Source organism: Gavia stellata, chromosome 16, assembly GCF_030936135.1.
Source record: "Gavia stellata isolate bGavSte3 chromosome 16, bGavSte3.hap2, whole genome shotgun sequence".
Classification (NCBI taxonomy): domain Eukaryota; kingdom Metazoa; phylum Chordata; class Aves; order Gaviiformes; family Gaviidae; genus Gavia; species Gavia stellata.
The window spans coordinates 1,790,854-1,810,394 of record NC_082609.1 but is presented as its reverse complement, the minus strand read 5'-3'; the positions used below and the strand labels follow the sequence as shown (position 1 = coordinate 1,810,394).

The window sequence follows — 19,541 nt, the reverse complement described above, 5'->3', positions numbered from 1 at the left end:
CGCACTCCCCTCCAATTCCTACAGGATTACGCCGGAAAATCAACCTTTCCCCAGGGAAAAGGGGCTGGCGCAGCCTCCCGCTGGGAAGCGTGGCTATCACTAGCCCCGCCCCGGGCGTGCTCCCGCGCCTGCGCGGCAGCGCCCGGCGGCAGTCTCGCGAGAGCTTCCCCCCCCCTTGCGCTCGGCGGCGGCCCGACGGGATCTTTCGAGAAGTCCCCCCGCCCCGAGGAGGCAGCGCTCGCCGCCGCGCATTTAAACGGGCCGAGCCGCTGCTCCTCAGCCGCCTCAGCCCCTTCCCCCGTCGCAGCTATGTCGGTGGTGGGCATCGATTTGGGTTTCCAGAGCTGCTATGTGGCCGTGGCCCGCGCCGGCGGCATCGAGACCATCGCTAATGAGTACAGCGACCGCAGCACGCCGTGAGTGGGGCTCGGGGCGGGCCGCGCCGCCTTCCCGCCGCTGCCGCCGGGCTGAGGAGCGGGGCTGAGGCGGCGGCCTCCCGCTGAGGGGAAGGCGCCCGCCGGGCCCGGTCCTGTCCCGGCGGGGCCGTCGCGGGGAGGGAAGCGAGCCGGGGTCGGGGGCTGTGCGGCGGTTCCCGCCGCGGCGGGCCGGGAGAAGGGGGCTTCCTGCCCAAGTGCTTAACGAAGGAGCTCTGCCGTGCGGCAGACCCGGAGAGGAGTTCCGGGTGACCCTCTGTGCGCTTTCCCTTTCTGTGCAGCATGACCAGTTTGTCCTCCCCGAGGCAGGGCTGCGTTGTTGTGATTAAAAGGATGGGGCCCGTGAACGTACGAAACAACCGTTCCTTTGGCTGCTGGAAGTAACAAAGCTTAAATTCCTATAAATATAAATGCCGTGTTTTGACACACCTGCCAGCGTGCCTGTTCGCTCTCCCGCAGCTGAAGCCCAGTTCTCCCAGCGCAGCCAGACCGTGGAGGTGAACACTGGGCTGGTGCTTAGCTCTGTGGGAGCATGTTGGCCTGCCCTTGGGTCAAAGCTTAGAAAAGCTTCTTAGTAGCCTTCCTTTCAGCCTGTGTATTTCTTTGTTCAGCAAGGGTTCTCAAAAAACTTGCCTTTGTTTTGAGTATTGGGTCTCTGGAACTCTCACTTGACGCTAGCTGCCGGATTGACAAGATGGGGCAGGGGAATGTGAATACACAGTACAGCGTCAGGCGTCTGCTTTCCTGGGACGGGGACTGACCAACTGTGCGATTTACTGGTGGACTTGGTCTTGAAACACGTCACACTTTACAACGTCTATAGTATATTCTAATCCTGCTTATATAAATAGGCTTCCCAACGCATTTCTCAAGAAGAGTGTGCATTGCTTATTTTTAATGAGACTCTTGCTAAGAAGGAGAGGGAGAACTGGGATAAAACAAATCTAAGAATGAATTGCAAAATAAAGGTGGAAAAGAACCTCGAGTGCATCAAACCTGGAGGGCAACTGTTTGGAAAGCTGTGTGAAAAAGTGTTTCTACAGCTTACTAATGTTGTAGTATAGCTTTATTTTAAACAGATATTAAAATAAATAGCTGTCTTGGTGAGACAACTGCATTGTCTTGAGGTGTGATGATTTTTTTTTTTTTAGATCCCTCACATCTGTTTAAAAAGACCAGAAGCATAAAATGACCTTGCTTCTCATTACACAATACGTCAGCTCTGTTTGTCTCTTACTGTCTCTAAGCAATGAATAAATGGAGGAGGAAATCTTTAATTCTGTACATGTGCTAGAGTAAGGACTAGCCTCTTAAGTATTCTCAATAATATGGAAGTTTAAAGGTTAGATGTACTAGGAAAATAATGAATGTAAAGAATTTCAAAGCAATCTTCTACTAGCTCTAGGCATCTCGCCCTCAGGGAGTTGAGGTTCTGCTTATATATATATATTTGTGCTGTGAACACAAAACTCACTCACTGAAGGAGATGAGCTATATAAAATATCTGACACAGTGCATCTTTCAAGAAATAATTCAGTTATGAAAGGCTGAAGTGAAATTGGAAAAAATTGGCATAATGAAAATGATAGAGTTTTTAACAGGACTTAATCTCCAAGGACTGTTCTGAGGGAATGCAAAAAAAAAATTCTGTAAGCAAACACATCTATGAAAAGAAATTCTTAACTACTTTTAAGCGTCTGTCTTGGAAACAGCCTGATTCAAAAAGTCAGTGCTTAGCACTTCTTTACAGTGAGCTCTGGGGGAAGTCACCGCAAGGCGTTGTGACAGGTTTCCTCAGGAATCAGCTCATGGTCAGGGTTAAACACTGTTTTACATTTTCTGTGATGACATCCAAGTTTTGGAAAGGATTAGCGGGTATGTGTTGTTGTAATCGTTTGCATGAGTAAAGTAAAGCCTACTGAACTTAGAATGTACTTAGAATGTCATCTGTGCCACTGAAGTCACTGAATCTGCTTTCAGCTCTGTACTTGTATTCTTCCAGAATCCTGTGAAATTTGAACTTGTATATCCAGAAGCAGTGCAAAACATGTTTGTCTTTGAATATGATATGCTTAAAATGGAGAAGTGGTAGAGAGAAAGCTAGTTTAAAAAAAAAGAAGAGGGGGAAAAAATTTAAGATGGTTTCATTATCTACGTAAGGACGAAGGGACTTGGATTAAGTGAAGTAGTTGTAACTATCTTGGGAAGCTAGTGCTGATTTTCAGGGTAGAGGAAATGTGCTGTCAGGGGACATCTTCCAAGGAAGTGAAAGCTGGTGGGAGGATAAGGGTGAAGTGGTGCCTGCAGGTGTGTTGAGGATGTTCAAAGCTCTGCTTAAGTTGATTCATTAGACCTCTGATGACCTTCACTGGGATGATATGTTTCTACTTAAAATGCTATGGTTAGTTATTTAATGTCCACTAAATTGTGTAATAGTATGATTTGTGTTTAATGAGTTAACCCTGGCTCCTATGGTGATTTAGGGAATGAGACTGGCTGAAAATTCTTCCTTTCCTCCCCCTTCACAGTTGAACTTGCCTCTGTGCTGGGTCCCTGTATGGTTCCCCAAGGCTTGCTTGGGAGCCAGGGTTAACATGGGAGAAGGGTTGGGGTGGGCAGAAAGGGAAGGAGCAGAGTAGAACCATCCCGTCTGTCCAGCTGCAGCTGTTCAGAGAAGTGTGCCTGTTTATAAAGCCAAGCAGCAGACGAGCATGTTTAAGAAGAATGTATGCACTTTGGGTTTTTATTCCCAGCATATAATACAGAAGCCTGTTTTTTTGATTACTGCACTGTATCCTTCTCTTGAGACAGAATTCTACCTTGATGTTTTAGTCTGGCAGGTTTAAAGGGTTCTATAATCTAAATTAGTGGATTTGTGGTGATCGGGGACTGATGGCTTGTGAATTTAGCGGTGAAGTAGCTGGATTTTTTTTTTTGTCCCGGAGAAAAGCAACAATTCTCATGTTCATGTCTTGATTCCTTTCTGGAGGCCACAGTAAATTAATAACGAGCTTCCTGCTCTGGGCTTGTTAGATTTTTAGCTGTATGCTCTGCAGCTCCTGTTCCCTTAGTATGGACCTTAGGGTCTGCATAGCACAGAACTTCCTCTCTTTTTGTTAACTAATCCCTGGAATCCCTTGTTTCAAATAATAAGATTCATTCAGAAATGTTAATTGTTGCAACACAGGCTTTAGGGTGGGCCTTGTTTAATTTATTAAGTTATTAATAAATTGGAGGAAGATATGAACCCAATGCAATTATATTACTCTAGTCTTCAATTCTGGTTTTGACAGTTTCTGTTTGGAAGACCTATTCTAGACCTCGGGCTGAGATGGAATTTGTTTCTTGTGGCAGCCCTATGGTATAATCCTGCCGTAAAGCAGTTTCTTGACCTGCTGCATAGGGAACAGCTTAATTATCCTGTTAGTAGGTTGCGTGAATAGTAAAGAGCTGCTTGACTAATAGCAGGGTTTTTTCCCCTAGTAAGTTTACTTCGGTGGTATGAGGAACTTGGATTAGAGGGCTGGATTTAATTTTGTTAGGCCTTCTACAGTTTGTTAAATATGTAAATTAAGAGGCTTAATAGGACTAGGGATTTCTCCAAAAGGGGGGATTTTTTTATTCTCTTTTTCACAACTGTAAGCTGTCACAAAGTAGTTTGGAGTAAAGTATGATTTTTCTTTTTTTCTTTCTGTAATCTACATTATTTTGGTGAGTACAGATGAAACTCATAAACACCAGTCTTTCTCTGCAGGTTTTGCCTTCCTGCTCTTGAAAGGTTTGCTTTAAAACTGAAAAGCTTAGTTAGCATTTGGTACAGACATGTAGGAATGATTTTCTTAATATCTGATTTACCTTGTGTGTTTCTTCTGAACAGTTGAATGTTTCCTGTATTATTAGTGAACAACTTATCTTTGAGTGGCTTAGATATACAGGTAATTATTGACATAAAGGGTGTCTCTGCAGTTATTACTTAGATGTAAAACTTGAAGTAGTATGAATAAGTTTGGGGTTAGTGCTGTTCTGCAGTGAGGAGCATTGCTGGTTTAAGAGTGCCTGTTTCTTTCCAGAATTCATGGAACATTCCATGCATCTATTGCAGTGAGTGAGCAACTTTCTTAATGGACCAAATACTGTTTAAAGTATCTCTAGTCTAATTAATATTATCAACACTTTTTGACAAGAGATATGTAGTGCAGTTCTACCAATCACTTACTAACTGGAAATCTTTCTTCTCATTATAGATCGTGTATAGCCTTTGGACCCAAGAATCGCTCTATTGGCGCTGCAGCTAAAAGCCAGGTGAGTGTATAGTTTGGGTAAAAGCAACTTTAGCAGTCAAAAATCAGTTAGCAGAATGTATTTTTATCAATGACGATTACAAAAGTCTCTGAGCTGGTGTCCCAGTGTCTTCCTAACTGTAACGAACAGCTGAGCTTAATTCAGCTGTTCAGTGTATAATGCTGCTTTGTCATCTTGGACAGAAATCTGAGGGTTGATAGTTGTACATAATGAAATGTACAAAAACCACCTTTGCCTTCTGATAAATGCTAATTTTTTTTTAGGTTGCAAATGTAAATTCTAAAGCTAAGCAGTAGTGTTTCATCCTACCATGGCTTGTTCCAGTTTGTGTGCATTATGATAGCTTTTAATTATGTGACTACATTCCTTAGAATTCCATTAAGTGTATAGTTTTGGCAGAAAGGGCACCTAATCGAGTGTAAATATATACAGCTTTCTTGACTCTTTGTGGTTGAATTACGAGCTAAATAGCTGTCTTAGGCGTTCTTGCTCATACTTTGAGTTTCCGTTGGTGTAGGTAGGTAAATATGACTTAAGGACTGAGAAGTTAAGCTGATTTGTCCGGCTTGTGACATTTGGGGCCTGCTGTATCATATCTTGTATTGCTGTGAAACCCCTATAAAACATGACTTTTTTTTGAAGTCCTCTACAGGAAGTGACTATTCAAACACTTGGTTTTTCTTAGCCTAAAAAACCTAGAGATGTGTGAAGATTGATTATCTAGAATACAAAAATGACTGGACACAACCATGTTATTCAAGAACAGAAGAACTGTACTAGAACTAAATACAGATGTTTTTTCTGGAATTGAGTGTCTGCTTAGCTTAAAGAAATTCATTGATACAGAGATCCAGTAGAGATGAGGTATGTCCTGCAGAAACTAAACTTACAGAAAATCAAATCCAGGTTACTTAGGAAATAGACACTTGACTGAAACTGAATCGCAGGTAAATGTTACATGGTATGGTGCTTGTCTGCTTTGTCAGTTACTGTGTTTTTTCAGTATGTGTCTTGCTCTAATGTAAATGAAAGAATTAAGAAGTTTACTTGCACTATGTGAAAACAAGCTATAATGATTTTTCACTTCTCCATTTGCACTCATCTCTGCTATTAATAAAAGACAATATACCTTTTGTCAGTTAAATCAAGTGGACGGTATCCTCTTGGGGCCCTCCTGACTTTTTAAAGCTTCATGACAAGGTCCTTGAGCTGTTTAGTGAGAGTATCTGTGTGTTGACTGTCACATGCATGCGATGAACCTGAACTGGAGTTCGCATCAATATGTTTGTGATGTTTGCTAAATTACTGGCTGCAATGCAGTAGAAAGGTAGGGTGGTAGGAAACGGGTAAATGGGAAAGATACTTTGCTCGCATTTTTAGTGTCCTACACATACACTATGAAAATTGAGTGCTATTTTAATCAATATTTCATAGGATCTTGGCTCAGTTTTCTAGTGTACATTTTTATTTTAATTCTCAAATTCCTATAGGTTATCTGAGCAATCTGAATGAAGTTGCCTTCTAGCAACTGCCCTGATACTATTAAGATACAAATGACAAAAGTACTCTGGCAAGGGAAGCATGAGAACAAAACTCTGTCTTCTGTTTGAAATTCAGATGTTCCCCTGACATGTTGTATTAAAGATTTCTTTTCCTCCAGGTTATTTCAAATGCAAAGAATACAGTACAAAGTTTTAAAAGATTTCATGGTCGTGCATTCTCAGATCCCTTTGTTCAAGCTGAAAAAGCAAGCCTTGCGTATGAACTTGTCCAGCTGCCAACAGGCTCAACTGGCATCAAGGTAAGTCTGGCGTATTTGAAAAAGAGCCAGAGGAGGAAACTGATAAAGTTTTCCTTTTATCTCTTTATTTTGAATCTGCTTGCTGTAGTTTCTGTTCTCTTGTGAATGGAAGGTCTTAAAGTCTTAAATAGGGAATAAAAGACTAACAGTGCAGATGGTCTCTCCAGGTGTCAGGTGAGACTGATTTTTACACAGCTATACAATTTCTGTCTTGCAAAGCCGGTTCCACACGAACTGTTTTAGCAGTGGTTTTTTCCTTCACTTCATGGTGAATTTGGAAGACAAGCTACTTGACCCATGTACTTATTTAGCTGCTGTCCAGATACTGCAAGAGTGTAAGATGTCAGCTTATACCTGAGCTGACATGGCAAAAATTGGTCTTTTTCAACAGTGGCTGAACTTCTGATTTGGATTTTAGGAATAACTAATTAACTTATTCCAAAACAGCAGGGAGGAAGGCATCCTAGGCATTGTCCAACAATTGGGATTAAAAAGAAGAATAAAATCTGTGTCCAGAGCAGCTTTGTGTATGTGAATTCTTAAATGTGCATTCCACTGCTTATGTATTCTCTTCTTGCATTTGCTGTGCACAAGCTGGGTGATCAGAGAGAAAGTTGCATAGAGCTGTGTTAGTTTTAAGCTTGCTTTTAGTAAAGACCGTTTCTTTGTGTTCCTTATGTTTGTAGTGCATGGTTTTTACTGTAGTGTAATACATGTGTACACAATTTTTATTTGAAGGCCATGTATATGGAAGAAGAAAGAAACTTTACTATTGAACAGGTGACAGGAATGCTTCTTACCAAATTAAAAGAGACTGCTGAGAATGCGCTTAAGAAGCCTGTAGTTGACTGTGTTGTTTCTGTAAGTATGTGATAGTAAATAAGTCTTACATATTTGGTATAGTAAACTGAAAAGACCACAGCATTAAATTGGCCATTAAATGTGAATATTCAGGTATTTGTCTTTTCTGTTTAAAACTGAATCTTAGCCACATCTCTTCTTCAAAACTAGACTTACTTCATTAATGGTAAAATGTCTTAAATTGCTGCTAATTAGTAGCATAAATAATATTTGATACCTTTTTCTAGTTCTGTACTCCTAAAATGAGTGGCTTGTGAGAGGGAGTGGAAGAAGGTTCACAAAAAGTAACTTTGTCTTCATGTAACAGTTTTTCTTTGCCTTTTCTCTGTTGCAACTGAAATGAATGTTAAATTTGAAGGGTACCTCAATTGTACTCTATACCAACTCTCTATACACACTTGTAACTATTTCCTAAAGGTGGCTCTTCTAAATGCTGATATTAGCTATCTGATCTTCTGGCAGGTTCCCTGTTTCTACACAGATGCAGAAAGGAGATCTGTGATGGATGCTACACAGATTGCTGGTCTCAACTGTCTGAGACTAATAAATGAAACAACTGCAGGTAATACCTTCCTTTCTCTCCCTCACTTAATATTCTCATTTTATTAGATAAAGGGCTTTTAATCTGTCCCTGATCCATGCCCTCTGGAATTACTGCTGGTTTTGTAAACTTAAAATAGATTTTGTTGATCATAAAGTTTCTTAAGCTCTGGTCTGTTTTTTTACTGCTTTACAGCGGCATAAAGATATTCCTTGAATATCTGTTTTAATGCAGCTACTAGGAGGGGCTAATACTGTTTAATGTTCTTTGATGTTCCTTTAGCATTGGGAATTTTGTTTAATGATGTATCAATTCTTGTAGCTTGAAAAGTAAGATGGCATGCTAATGCTGTTTACTGAGCTACCGTTTATTTCTTAAGGAATTACAAAACTAAATGTCCTAACTATACTCTTTGACTCTTCTTTCTGTGTAGTTGCCCTTGCATACGGAATCTATAAGCAAGACCTGCCTGCCTTGGAAGAGAAGCCACGGAATGTTGTTTTTGTGGATATGGGGCATTCTGCATATCAAGTTTCTGTTTGTGCATTCAACAAAGGAAAACTGAAAGTAAACAATCTGTTATGCATCCATTTTAATCACCAGTAGAAATATTCATCAGTACATACATGGACTGTGACAGGCAAGCTTGCCTGTCTTTACGTAAGCACGTCCAGACGGCTCAATTCATATTCTTAAAATTGCACTTTGTCTGGAGTTAAAAGTAGGGCAGAGAACTAGAGAGCTTTTGAGTGTTATGTGGAGGAAACAGACATACCTTAATCAGCAGACTTTGGCAAGGAATACAAAACCTGGATTGAATTATTTGTTCAGAAATTATCATATCTGACTGGATGCTGCTTTCAAAAAATACTATAGTTCAGTCATGAGATCTAGCGTTAAACCAGGAATTCCTAGAATGGTGTAAGTGACAAACATTTTTTTTAACACTCATGTAAACATGGTCATGTGAAAGAGTAAAAACATTCTTAATTACTTTAAGCTGCGAATGGAAGCTAAGCAAGTTACAGTGTACTTCTAAGTGTAAGTTGCCAAAGCATTCCTATTTTCCAGCAAATACTAACATTTCTTAGTTGGCTCCTTTACAGTTACAGTCTGGATTTTTGCAGTTCCAATAACTTTGGAATAATCAGCTAGAGAAACAAACACAAATTTTAAAGCATGGGGTAGTGAAACGAAGAGAAGGCGAGAGTTCTGAAAACAGTAGTTCTGTTGTAGTTCTGTTTCCTCTTGTGAGGAAATGTAACCTACTTTATGTTTCTCTCATATTTGTCTTTTAAACTTTGAAACCATAGAAGTATTGAAGGGATGCTTTTGAGTATAGAATGGAGAGCTGGACAGCAAGGCAGTTAAAACAGTGTAGACACCAAACCTAGTCTGAAGGAGTATTGAGAATAATGTGATACTTTACGGATTTCTATTCCTAAAACAAAAAAAATCAGTTCACAATATGTTTAAAGAGTAGAATTGACTGAGATGGATGGGCTACAGATGTTCTTTGCAGATAATTCCTTCATCAAAAATGAGCACCTGTTTGCAAGAGTTAATAACACTTATTCTCTTCATGTTTTATTTTTAGCTTGGTGTAAGCATGTTCCACCCTTATGAGGCATCAAATATTAAACTGGGATATGATTCAAACTGACAGTGGCTAAGCAGAGTTTGGAAACTCTGATGGTCTGCTTACAGTACAAGTTACTGAACAGATTGTGCTGCTAAGCCTTGCCCTGTCTTCCTAAATTTCTCTTAAAAGTTCTCGCCTCGTTACAGGAAGGCTGGGTGTCGAAGGCTGCTTTTTAGCATTTGAGATAGCAGATGGTTTTTTGACTCCTGGAGCTCATAACTTCTCTATGTATGCACTGCAATTCTTGTGACAACTACCATTCACAAAGAGGTCTAATACCTTTGTAGCTGCCAGAATTTGTCTGTGGTAATGGTGGCTCTTTCTCCAACAGCATTTTAAACATACTGTTATCTAATATCAGCTACAAAAGGCATAGGATAATAATGGTTTAGACTTGGTAGGCTTTAAAAAAAGCATCTCAGGATGTGTACGACTATTACGGCAGTTGCAGTCCACATAACTATCAGATGTTAGTGATGCAATTGCTACTTGGATTGCCCTGAAATATAAGAGAACAGCTTAATTGTTGTCAGCAGTGTCCATAAAATCTGAAAAATGAGTATGGGATGTACCTTTATTGTTTGCGATAGGTCAGGCTTCTAGATGAGGCTTATCAAAAGAAACTCCTCACTGGTGATGGCAAGGGCAGAATAAAAATAACTGTACTGGATTTTTTCTGTGATGGCTGCACCAGTATAATTCTTCCTCCATTGTAATGTTGTGATACTTGCTTTGATTTAAAGTGGGATTATATTTGAAACAAAGAAATGCTTTGACATTAACTGCTAATTGGTTTCACTGAAATAATGACAAATTGTGCTATTACTGAAGAGTTCAATTTTTTTAAGGTTCTTGCTACATCATTTGATACAACACTTGGAGGCAGGAAGTTTGATGAGATGTTAGTTGAATACTTCTGTGAAGAATTCGGAAAGAAATATAAACTAGACATAAAATCAAAGATTCGTGCGTTGTTGAGGCTATACCAGGAATGTGAAAAACTGAAAAAACTGATGAGCGCTAATGCTTCCGATCTCCCGATGAACATAGAATGCTTCATGAATGACATAGATGTCTCTGGAACAATGAACAGGTAATGTTTATACTTCAGCTTCGGAGTGCCCCTCATTCAAGTTGCTTCAGTCAAGAAAGAAACTTGTATAAAGTACCGGTTCTTAGGACTGGAGGGAGGTGGGAAATGAAGAACAACACGTGCAGGGGTGCTGCTCAAAATGATAATGTTTAGAGACTGGTCAGTGGCCTTGAGTTAGAAAAAAGGGCTGTCTGTGAATGTTGCAAGTATGCTTAGATTACTAGAACCAAGTTTGTCTGGGAGAATATACTAAATAAGTATGAAACTAGATTGGGGAGAGAGAAAACCCTGCAGTGCATGGTTAAAATGGCATTCGTTCAATTTTGGCGTCCTGTTGTATTTGCAGTATGAACTTGCTTATGGAATGCTATAGCTTTATTCATGGCTTCTTCCAACAGAAGCAAATTTTTAGAGATGTGTGATGGACTCCTTGCAAGAGTAGAACCACCCCTTCGCAGTGTGCTGGAGCAAGCCAGTAAGTGATGCACATTCTATATTCTGCATGCAGAAATAGATGTCCATAATACAAGCTTCCTTTGGGTGTTGACAGAACTTGGACAGATGGATTTAGCACAGCTAACAATTTCTTGCTTAGTAGTTACAAGCTTTTAAAAACTTTTTCACACAAGCTAAGATCTGAAATTCTTACTGCTTAGACACTTGGAGAACAAGCTTGAAATAATGGTTGGTCTAGCAAAACTTTTAGTTTACAATGTCAGCATATTCACTTAAAACAGAAACACTTAATCCATAAAAACTAATGTCTGACTCCTTTCTAGAGTTAAAGAAGGAGGATATTTATGCAGTAGAGATAGTTGGTGGTACCACAAGAATCCCTGCTGTAAAAGAGAAGATCAGTAAATTTTTTGGCAAAGAAGTCAGTACCACTTTGAATGCAGATGAGGCTGTTGCACGAGGTTGTGCGCTGCAGGTAAAAAGTGCTGTGTATTGTAGCTGTGCATATTTTTATTGAAATCCATTAATATTTGAGCCAGAGTCCACAGGTAACATGAAGGATATTTCATGTGTATCACAGAATGGATTCGAAAAGGCTTCAGGAAGGTGGTTGGAAGAATGCGAATAGCAGCTTTAAGCAATTCCTTTGTGCTGTTTGTCTAAGCCAAATCAGTGTAGCTTGTTGAAGTGAAAGATGTACTCTGCTTCTGCTATGGCTGGAGAATGGTAGTTTGATCAAGCTCATATGATGATGCTTTCCCCTCCAGGCTCCTCTCAGGGCCTGGCTTAAACGGGGGGGGGGGGGGGTAGGCTTTACAGGACTACTGATAAACTTGTGACATGACAGTTGCCTAATAACAAGGGTGGAAATGAAAGCTTAGGTTCTTGCTGATGGAAATCTATGTCCTGAGCTGGAATCAGTCACTGTTGAATGGCTTAAGCAGCAGTAATACTCCATAGTTACTAGTGCTACCATCTCTTGAATGCAGCTTAATTTTGCTCTGATCACCTCATTTCTCTCTTTGAATGTTTAGTATGTGCTTAGAGCTCTGTTTATCAGTGGTACAAACTAGCTATTGGAATCTGCTTAACAAGAGAATTTTGTGTTATGGTATGCAAAAAAACCCCTAGTACTATGTCACCTAAAAAGTAACTTGAATTGAGGTTTTCTGACTTCTTATGTTGGCACTAAAACCAATTCAGTAGCCTAACCATAGCAAACCAAACATGGTGGATGTAAATTAAAACTTGTGTATTTCTATTTTCAGAGTGAACAGATTGTGATAGCTTCCTAAAAAGGAAGGGTACATATGAGCTTCCAGTGCTTATTATGCAGGTCTCAAGTCCATCAGTGTTAGTCTCCCTTAACCTAGAGTAAATATACATATTAAGCAGTGTAAATAGCTACTTGCTGAATTAATTACTATTCACCTAAAGTTTGACCATTTGTAATATGACTATTGTATTCTTTCAGTGTGCTATTTTATCCCCGGCTTTCAAAGTGAGAGAATTTTCTATCACAGATTTGATACCATATCCTATTTCTTTACGATGGAATTCACCAGCAGAGGAAGGGTTAAGGTAAAAAAACAATTCAGTCTTCTTGCGTGATTACATACAGCTTAAAACTAATGACAAATAGAATAAATAACACTTTTAGAACAATGCTTATTTAAGAATTTTAGATTTTGATACTTAAGTTAATGACAGTAGAAAACAAAACCAAGGATGGATGGCAGTTCAGCACTTCCTACATGGCTATTGGTCTTTTTTTTATCCTAAAGGTTAGGAGACTCTTGTCACTTCTTAAAGAAGCTTTTCCTTAAGGTGTAAGAGTATCTAGAAGAGTTTTGTTAACTTATCAGATGCATTATCTCACATACTAAACAAATGCTCTGTTTTCTCTTACAGTGACTGTGAGGTCTTTCCCAAGAACCACGCTGCTCCATTTTCTAAGGTCCTCACATTCTACAGAAAGGAACCTTTTACTCTTGAGGCGTACTACAGTTCTCCCAAGGAGTTGCCCTACCCAGATCCTGCTATAGGTTAAGACCATTCTGTAGCTTTAAGCTTTATTAATAGTCTTGTACATGTTTCCGGACTTCTTTCTGTTTAATTGTGTAGTCTGGAAAGTGCAACATACTGCAAGTGATGCAGGGACAGGTTTCCAAAGTCGTGGATCTACCATAATATGAGAGGAGTAACATGACGTTTATGGACAAATAGGCTAAATAAAGAGCATCCTAACGTTGGAGCAAATCTGAAAGGGGCATACTCAAAATCGTGCAGTCTTTTACTGTGATAGAAGTAACACCAGTTTTTACAGCATACCGTAGAGAATTTCTAATAGCTGTGTATCCTAGCATTGCTGAGCGAAAAAAAATTAATTGTTTGACTTGAGTAGGATTTGCTGTCCGCTGAGCACATTGCAGTGATCTGTTGTCAGCAACAGTCAGGTTTTACTTCACATTCAGTGATTTAGATTAATCAAATGGTATGTTTTTTCTCTTTGGGATTGTTTAGCTCACTTCTTGGTTCAGAAGGTCACTCCTCAAACAGATGGATCCAGTTCAAAAGTGAAAGTCAAAGTTAGAGTAAATATCCATGGTATCTTCAGTGTTTCAAGTGCATCTTTAGTGGAGGTCCATAAATCTGATGAGAATGAAGAGCCTATGGAAACAGATCAGCATGCTAAAGAGGAAGAGGTAATAGACTTCATTGCTCTTAGCTACTTAGAAAACTGATGAAGCACAATTGGCCAAGTTCTGGGAAGGTTCTGAGACTTGTGTAAGGATTTAGTAGATGTGTCCAGCAACTAAAATACAAAGATGTGGTTAAGTACTAATTGAAGTATGTTATGCCAATGAAAGATCTCTTGAAACCAGAGCTGTCAGGTATAGATGACATTCTTAATCATGCTAGGAGTAAGCTGTCACTTGCCTAAGCACGGACTAGAAGTTGATAATCTATGCCTTGAGACGCTACTTCAGTTTTCATTCTGTTTCTTTTGCCTAAAGAGCATTAGATTTAAGTGAAGCAATCAGCCTAAGAACCGAAGCAGTGATCTGCACATGCATTGTTTAATATGTCAAATTGGTTCTCTTTATGAATTTCAGAAGATGCAAGTAGACCAAGAAGAGCAACAGAAGAGTGAAGAACAACAGCAGGCCCAACCTGAAAATAAGGCAGAGTCTGAAGAAATGGAGGTAATGTGAACATTTGAGACTTCTATTTTCTTACAGGGTACTTCTGGAATATTCATGAAAATAGGTAGCGTGTGAGTGTATCTGCTTCCTTTTGTCATAGCTCTGGAAGCTAAACTTTTATTTGAATATACTGGTAGTCTGTATTGTGATTAGAGCTTTAGAAGTATATAAATGGCATGGATAATTGCAGCCCTGTCAAGTGACCTAGTACTGATAAAATGGGTGAACTCTCCTGTTCATGGAAGAAGTAATCGTTTAGTTTTCAATAACTTAAAATACTAGAAAAGTGTTCTACTATAAGCACCATCACTCCCATGAATGTAGTCAGTGTGCTCAGAAAAGGTCATTGTTGCATTAATTGTCTCTGACTTTGGCAGCTGAAGTACCAAATGACAGTATGTAGCTCTGATGTTGAGGTGTGCTAATTCAGTAATACTTTTTTTTATTATAAGTCTTGAATACTGAGCTTGAGCTGACTGGTGATGCTGTCTACTTTGAATATGTTTCTTTAATGCAGACTTCTCAGGCTGACTCAAAAGACAAGAAAGTGGATCAACCGCCTCAAGCCAAGAAGGCTAAAGTAAAGACTACTACAGTGGACCTTCCCATTGAGAATCAGTTGGTGTGGCAGATAGGGAAAGACATGCTGAACTTATTCATTGAGAATGAGGTAAACTCTAACCTGCTCAAGCTAAAAATGTCACTAGTTGATCTCCAGAAACTTTGCTGTCCATTAAACATGGTTAATGTTTGGGGATGATCAAGGAAAGAGAAAGGGGCGGGGGTGGGAAACCTCAGATTTTGGAGATGAACAACAGTGCCTCATGGGCCAAAATATGTTATTCTTGTTAATTGAATGCCGTAACCTTTACTGAAGAAGTGTTCTTCAGGAAAGCTAGTTCACAAGGTAATTTAGTTCCAAAATCAGCTGCAGTTACAAGGTACTCAGTGACTCCTACCATCAGGGTGAAGGTTCCTCAACTGGAGCAGCATTGTCCTGTACTGTTTCGGATATCCCACCAAAACTGAAATTAGTTTTTATTCATGTGCTTGTGTTTAGAACAGTTCTGTAAACTATGCTGTTTCAGAATCTTTAGTCAAACTTCAGCCTTTGCTAACATGGTATCCTGGCGATAAATGTGAAGTAACTAGCTTTTTAGCCAACTAATTTGACAACTTGTTCACAGGGCAAAATGATAATGCAGGATAAGCTAGAGAAAGAGAGGAATGATGCCAAGAATGCAGTGGAAGAATATGTGTATGATATGAGAGACAAACTCTGCAGTATTTATGAGAAATTTGTTAGTGAAGAGGTAAGTATTTCTAGCTTGATTGTCTTCTAATATATTTTGTTGCAATGAACAGTTGTATTTTACTAACCTTTGACCTGTCTCAGATATTATGTTTACTCAAACTGTGTCTTCAGACTTTACATTTGGAGAAATAGCTTTTAACCTTTCTGGCTGTGAAGATAACCTTCTAAATGTGGCTCGAGTACAAGCAGATGGTACCCGGGATATATTGTGTGTTCTGTTCCAAAACAGTTGCAGCAATTAAGATATGATCAGAGCATGTGTTTTCAGACTCAAACAGACTAGGAGCACTTGCACAATCGTTTTAAGGCAACCTATTCTATTTTGGCTCTTTGTCAGTATTTAGGAATAGTTTAAGATTTAAAAAAAAAATCAAACAACCCTACCTAGGAACATAATAAGTGGCATTAGTCTGACTAAATGTGGGCACCTGTATCTGAACAGGTTGCCTAAAAATCTCTTGGTTTTATTAAATAGCTTTCCCTGGTGTACTAAAGGAGCTTGGTGTGTAATGAATATAATTCTAAGTTAGATGACTACACTAGTCAGATGAATCGCTCCAAACTCTTGAGCAGATCTCCATTGATTCTAATGGGAGCCTTGCCAGCAAGGTGTCTACAGAGCCTAGGTACCTACATCAGAGCTAAAACTGGGACAAGTCAAGTGAGATTCATGGCACCTTTGCTAAAGAGAAGTTTCACTCTGTTCTCAGACTTGCTCATATAGTGATGATGAAGGGGAGGGGTGGAAACAGGCTTTTATGTAGCAGTATTGATCTGAACCGTGGGTGTCATAGGTGGTTCTTTTAGGCCTGGTCTCCATCACGAATCCATGCTGAAGAATACTTTATTTCTTACTTTTTACTAAAATAGGATAAAGAGTTTCAGACAGAGTTCTTTACATTCTAAAAATGTAACCCTTCCAGAAAGGTTCCAAGTATCACTTAATTCTGTTAGATGACAGATAGTATTATCTCACCTATTTTGTATGGATTGCTTTAGGATCGAAATAGTTTCACACTGAAGCTGGAAGATACAGAAAATTGGCTTTATGAAGATGGTGAAGACCAACCCAAACAAATATACATTGATAAATTGACAGAATTGAAGGTAAGTGGTTCTTGCATTCCCGTCGGAATTTACTGTATCTAGAGAACTTAGTTCACATGGGGCGCTGTCTTACGTCTGTTGATTCAGAGATTAGCGCTGGTAACAAACTAGTTTGTTTATTAAGTATATGAGGAGCAGATCTCTGATAGACCTGAAACAATACAGGGTTGAGGGAGACTCAGTCCCTCCTATAAGTGGAGGGAAGAGTAAAAGTTCTATAGGAGTTCAGAAATGTTGATGTACCCTGTCAAACCTTGCAGGATCATGTTGTGATGCTGTCTGGATTTTGATACCTGTTGTACTTTGTTTCAGACCCTGGGGCAACCTATTCAGGCAAGATTTCAAGAATCGGAGGAAAGACCAAAAGCATTTGAGGACTTAGGGAAGCAAATTCAACAGTACATGAAAACTGTTCATGCATTCAAAGCAAAGGTATTTTCATACTTTCTGGCAAACACAAGGAAGTGGTACAAATGTTTTTTGAATTTTAAGTAGGCTCCTTTAGACAAAAAGCTGCTGCAACCTCCTGGCTAGCTTTTGAGTTTTTGATACTTAACATATTTTCAGAAGTGGATGTTGGCTTGTGAATCTGACAGTCTTTTTTTAATCAGGTGTTGATTTCCTCATGGAGGGAAAATGTCAGCAGCAGTAGAACTTCAGTTCTCTGGTTACAGAGCTATGGGTGATCAGCTGAATTGCTCTGCTAACTGGAACAGCCTTCTGGCTAAATGGTCGTCCTAGTATTTCTGAAGCTAAAAGTTTGAAGAAATTTTAGATGTTCAAAACAAATATTTGCACAGCTACTATATTTTTGCTGTTTCAGGATGAACAGTATGACCATCTAGATGAAGCAGATATAGCAAAAGTGGAAAAGAGTGCAAATGAAGCTATGGAGTGGATGAACAATAAACTTAATCTTCAAAACAAGAGAAGTCTTACTTTGGACCCAGTTATAAAAGCTAAAGACATACAGGCTAAAACTAAAGTAAGTCTTTCCACATGATTCACTGAATTTCCATGAATCTTTCTGTTTCTTGGTCTAGTTGTTTGTGCTCAGAGGAAAACTCTGAGGTGAGAAATCAATAATAGCAGGACAGTGATTGGGTGTTAATCTGTTAAACACATATTGGGGAGCATCAGCTGTCAACTTCAATATCCATCTGGTGTAGTCAAAAGTTAGTTTGAGCAGTGGGTTAAAGTGCAACTGTGGGTAGATAGAAACATTTCTAACTGTTTTATTTCTGTGCTTTGTAGGAATTGACAAGTATTTGTAATCCTATAGTCACAAAACCAAAACCTAAAGTTGAACTCCCAAAGGAGGAGCAGAAACCAGCTGAACCCAATGGACCAGTAGACGGCCAGGGCGAGGCCAGCGGTGGGTCCCAGGCTGCCGAACAGAGCGCTGCTGCCACTGCCCCCACAGCCACCGAGAAGAAGCTTCCCGAAATGGACATTGACTGAATTTCAGCACTTGTTTATATTACTGCAAACTCCAATAAAGCTTTAAGTTGTCAACTTTGTATGTTCTGAATACAAACTGAAGCAAGTGAATACCACAGCACTCTTAGGAATTTTTGGAGAGGTTTGGTCAATGCATCAAGTCAGAACACCTAGGTAGCTAACTACTTAGTCAAATAAGCAGTATTTCTTGCCATTATGATTGTATTTAGAGGTTTTGGTGTTCTTATTAGACCTACAGGAACAGCCATCAGGTGACGCTCTGTTTTTAATGTCCAGGGTGAGTCAATCTTATTTTAAAGTAGGCAGACAGCAACCTCTGAAGTTTAACTTGGCACACTGTTGTTTGTTCACTTTCTCTTGTGGATTACAGTGACAGCCTTTATATAAAGTGCCCGTTAATGCTAGGACTGCAAGAAGATAATGGGGGACAGGGGGTGCTCCTTCTAGAGCCTGAAGCATTGTCTTTCATTTGCTCATCTTAATCTAGCCCTTGTTGTTCTAGTGTTAACACGGTACTCTAGATTTATTTTGATTTGCACTTGAAGAGTTCATAGTTACGTAAGGTTTGCAAAGCAGAGATGGTATTAGCAGTAGTATTCCTTAGCTGGTGCTGTCATGTCATGGATGACTCCATATCAGGTAAATGAATCCAAGTAGCAACTGTATGCTCCTGCAGATCGAACTGTGACTGTGCTCTTAGGCATGAAAGTGTATTCCTGGCAAACTCCCCAGCTGATTAGACCATGTAAACTTTTTGTCTCTAGTTAAATTAGCTGCTTGTAGAAAGAATGAGTACTTGTATTTCAGCTGCCTACCGTGATGGTCGATTCTGACTTGTTCATAACTTTTTCTGAAGGAGGTAAGCTTGCTTCCACGAGGCCTTCATTTGGAATGCTTGGGGTTTTGTTTTGTGGGGTTTTGGGTTTTTTGGTTTGTTTTTTTTCCCCAGGAAAAGAAAGACCTGACCCCTTTGGCATACTTTTTTTCTATGAGCTTTATACAGTGATTTGCTTCTAGTCCTGATTGTCATTAAACTTGCAGACATTAATTTGTATGTGTTAAAATCCAAAGCTGAACCACCCATTCAGCTATTGCAAGAAATAAATGCACTGGATTCTACTGGATCACCTTCTCCAGCTGTTGATTGCAATGAAGAGATCAGTGTGTCGGGGTGGGTGTAGGGGCTGTGTCCGTCGTTACCGGAGGTGTGCAAAGAGCTCTGCCCTCCTGCACGAAGGCGTTAATGCTTTTCCTGCTGACAAGGGGGGAGTTGTGCTTTACAGACGTCAGCTCAACCCCACGTTAATGAAGCAAAGCTAATA

General features: G+C 39.7%; 1 protein-coding gene across 3 annotated transcripts; it reads left to right on the top strand.

The window, feature by feature from the left end:
- Positions 1 to 243: 243 nt before the first annotated feature.
- On the top strand, positions 244 to 19,343 carry HSPA4 (heat shock protein family A (Hsp70) member 4). Of its 3 annotated transcripts, XM_059825146.1 has the most exons (20): positions 244 to 416; positions 4,679 to 4,736; positions 6,397 to 6,537; positions 7,276 to 7,398; positions 7,861 to 7,960; positions 8,373 to 8,506; positions 10,430 to 10,674; positions 11,073 to 11,149; positions 11,454 to 11,605; positions 12,605 to 12,711; positions 13,042 to 13,175; positions 13,654 to 13,835; positions 13,923 to 13,934; positions 14,247 to 14,336; positions 14,854 to 15,006; positions 15,524 to 15,649; positions 16,651 to 16,758; positions 17,071 to 17,190; positions 17,582 to 17,743; positions 18,013 to 19,343. In XM_059825146.1, the coding sequence occupies exons 1-20, from the start codon at positions 310 to 312 to the stop codon at positions 18,217 to 18,219; spliced, it is 2,538 nt and encodes an 845-aa protein (XP_059681129.1). In that variant the 5' UTR covers positions 244 to 309; the 3' UTR covers positions 18,220 to 19,343. The 3 variants fall into 3 exon arrangements, with proteins under 3 accessions (XP_059681129.1, XP_059681128.1, XP_059681130.1); XM_059825145.1 differs by lacking the exon at positions 13,923 to 13,934; XM_059825147.1 differs by lacking the exons at positions 13,923 to 13,934; positions 14,247 to 14,336 and having other exon boundaries at positions 12,605 to 12,705.
- Positions 19,344 to 19,541: the final 198 nt, after the last annotated feature.

What these genes read in the sequence shown, in the direction of transcription:
- HSPA4 (XM_059825146.1), top strand. Translation starts at nt 310, where the DNA reads ATGTCGGTGGTGGGCATCGATTTGGGTTTCCAGAGCTGCTATGTGGCC. An exon ending in CAGTGTGCTGGAGCAAGCCA is followed by an intron (nt 11,150 to 11,453) that starts GTAAGTGATGCA and finishes ACTCCTTTCTAG; the next exon opens with AGTTAAAGAAGGAGGATATT. An exon ending in CACGAGGTTGTGCGCTGCAG is followed by an intron (nt 11,606 to 12,604) that starts GTAAAAAGTGCT and finishes GTATTCTTTCAG; the next exon opens with TGTGCTATTTTATCCCCGGC.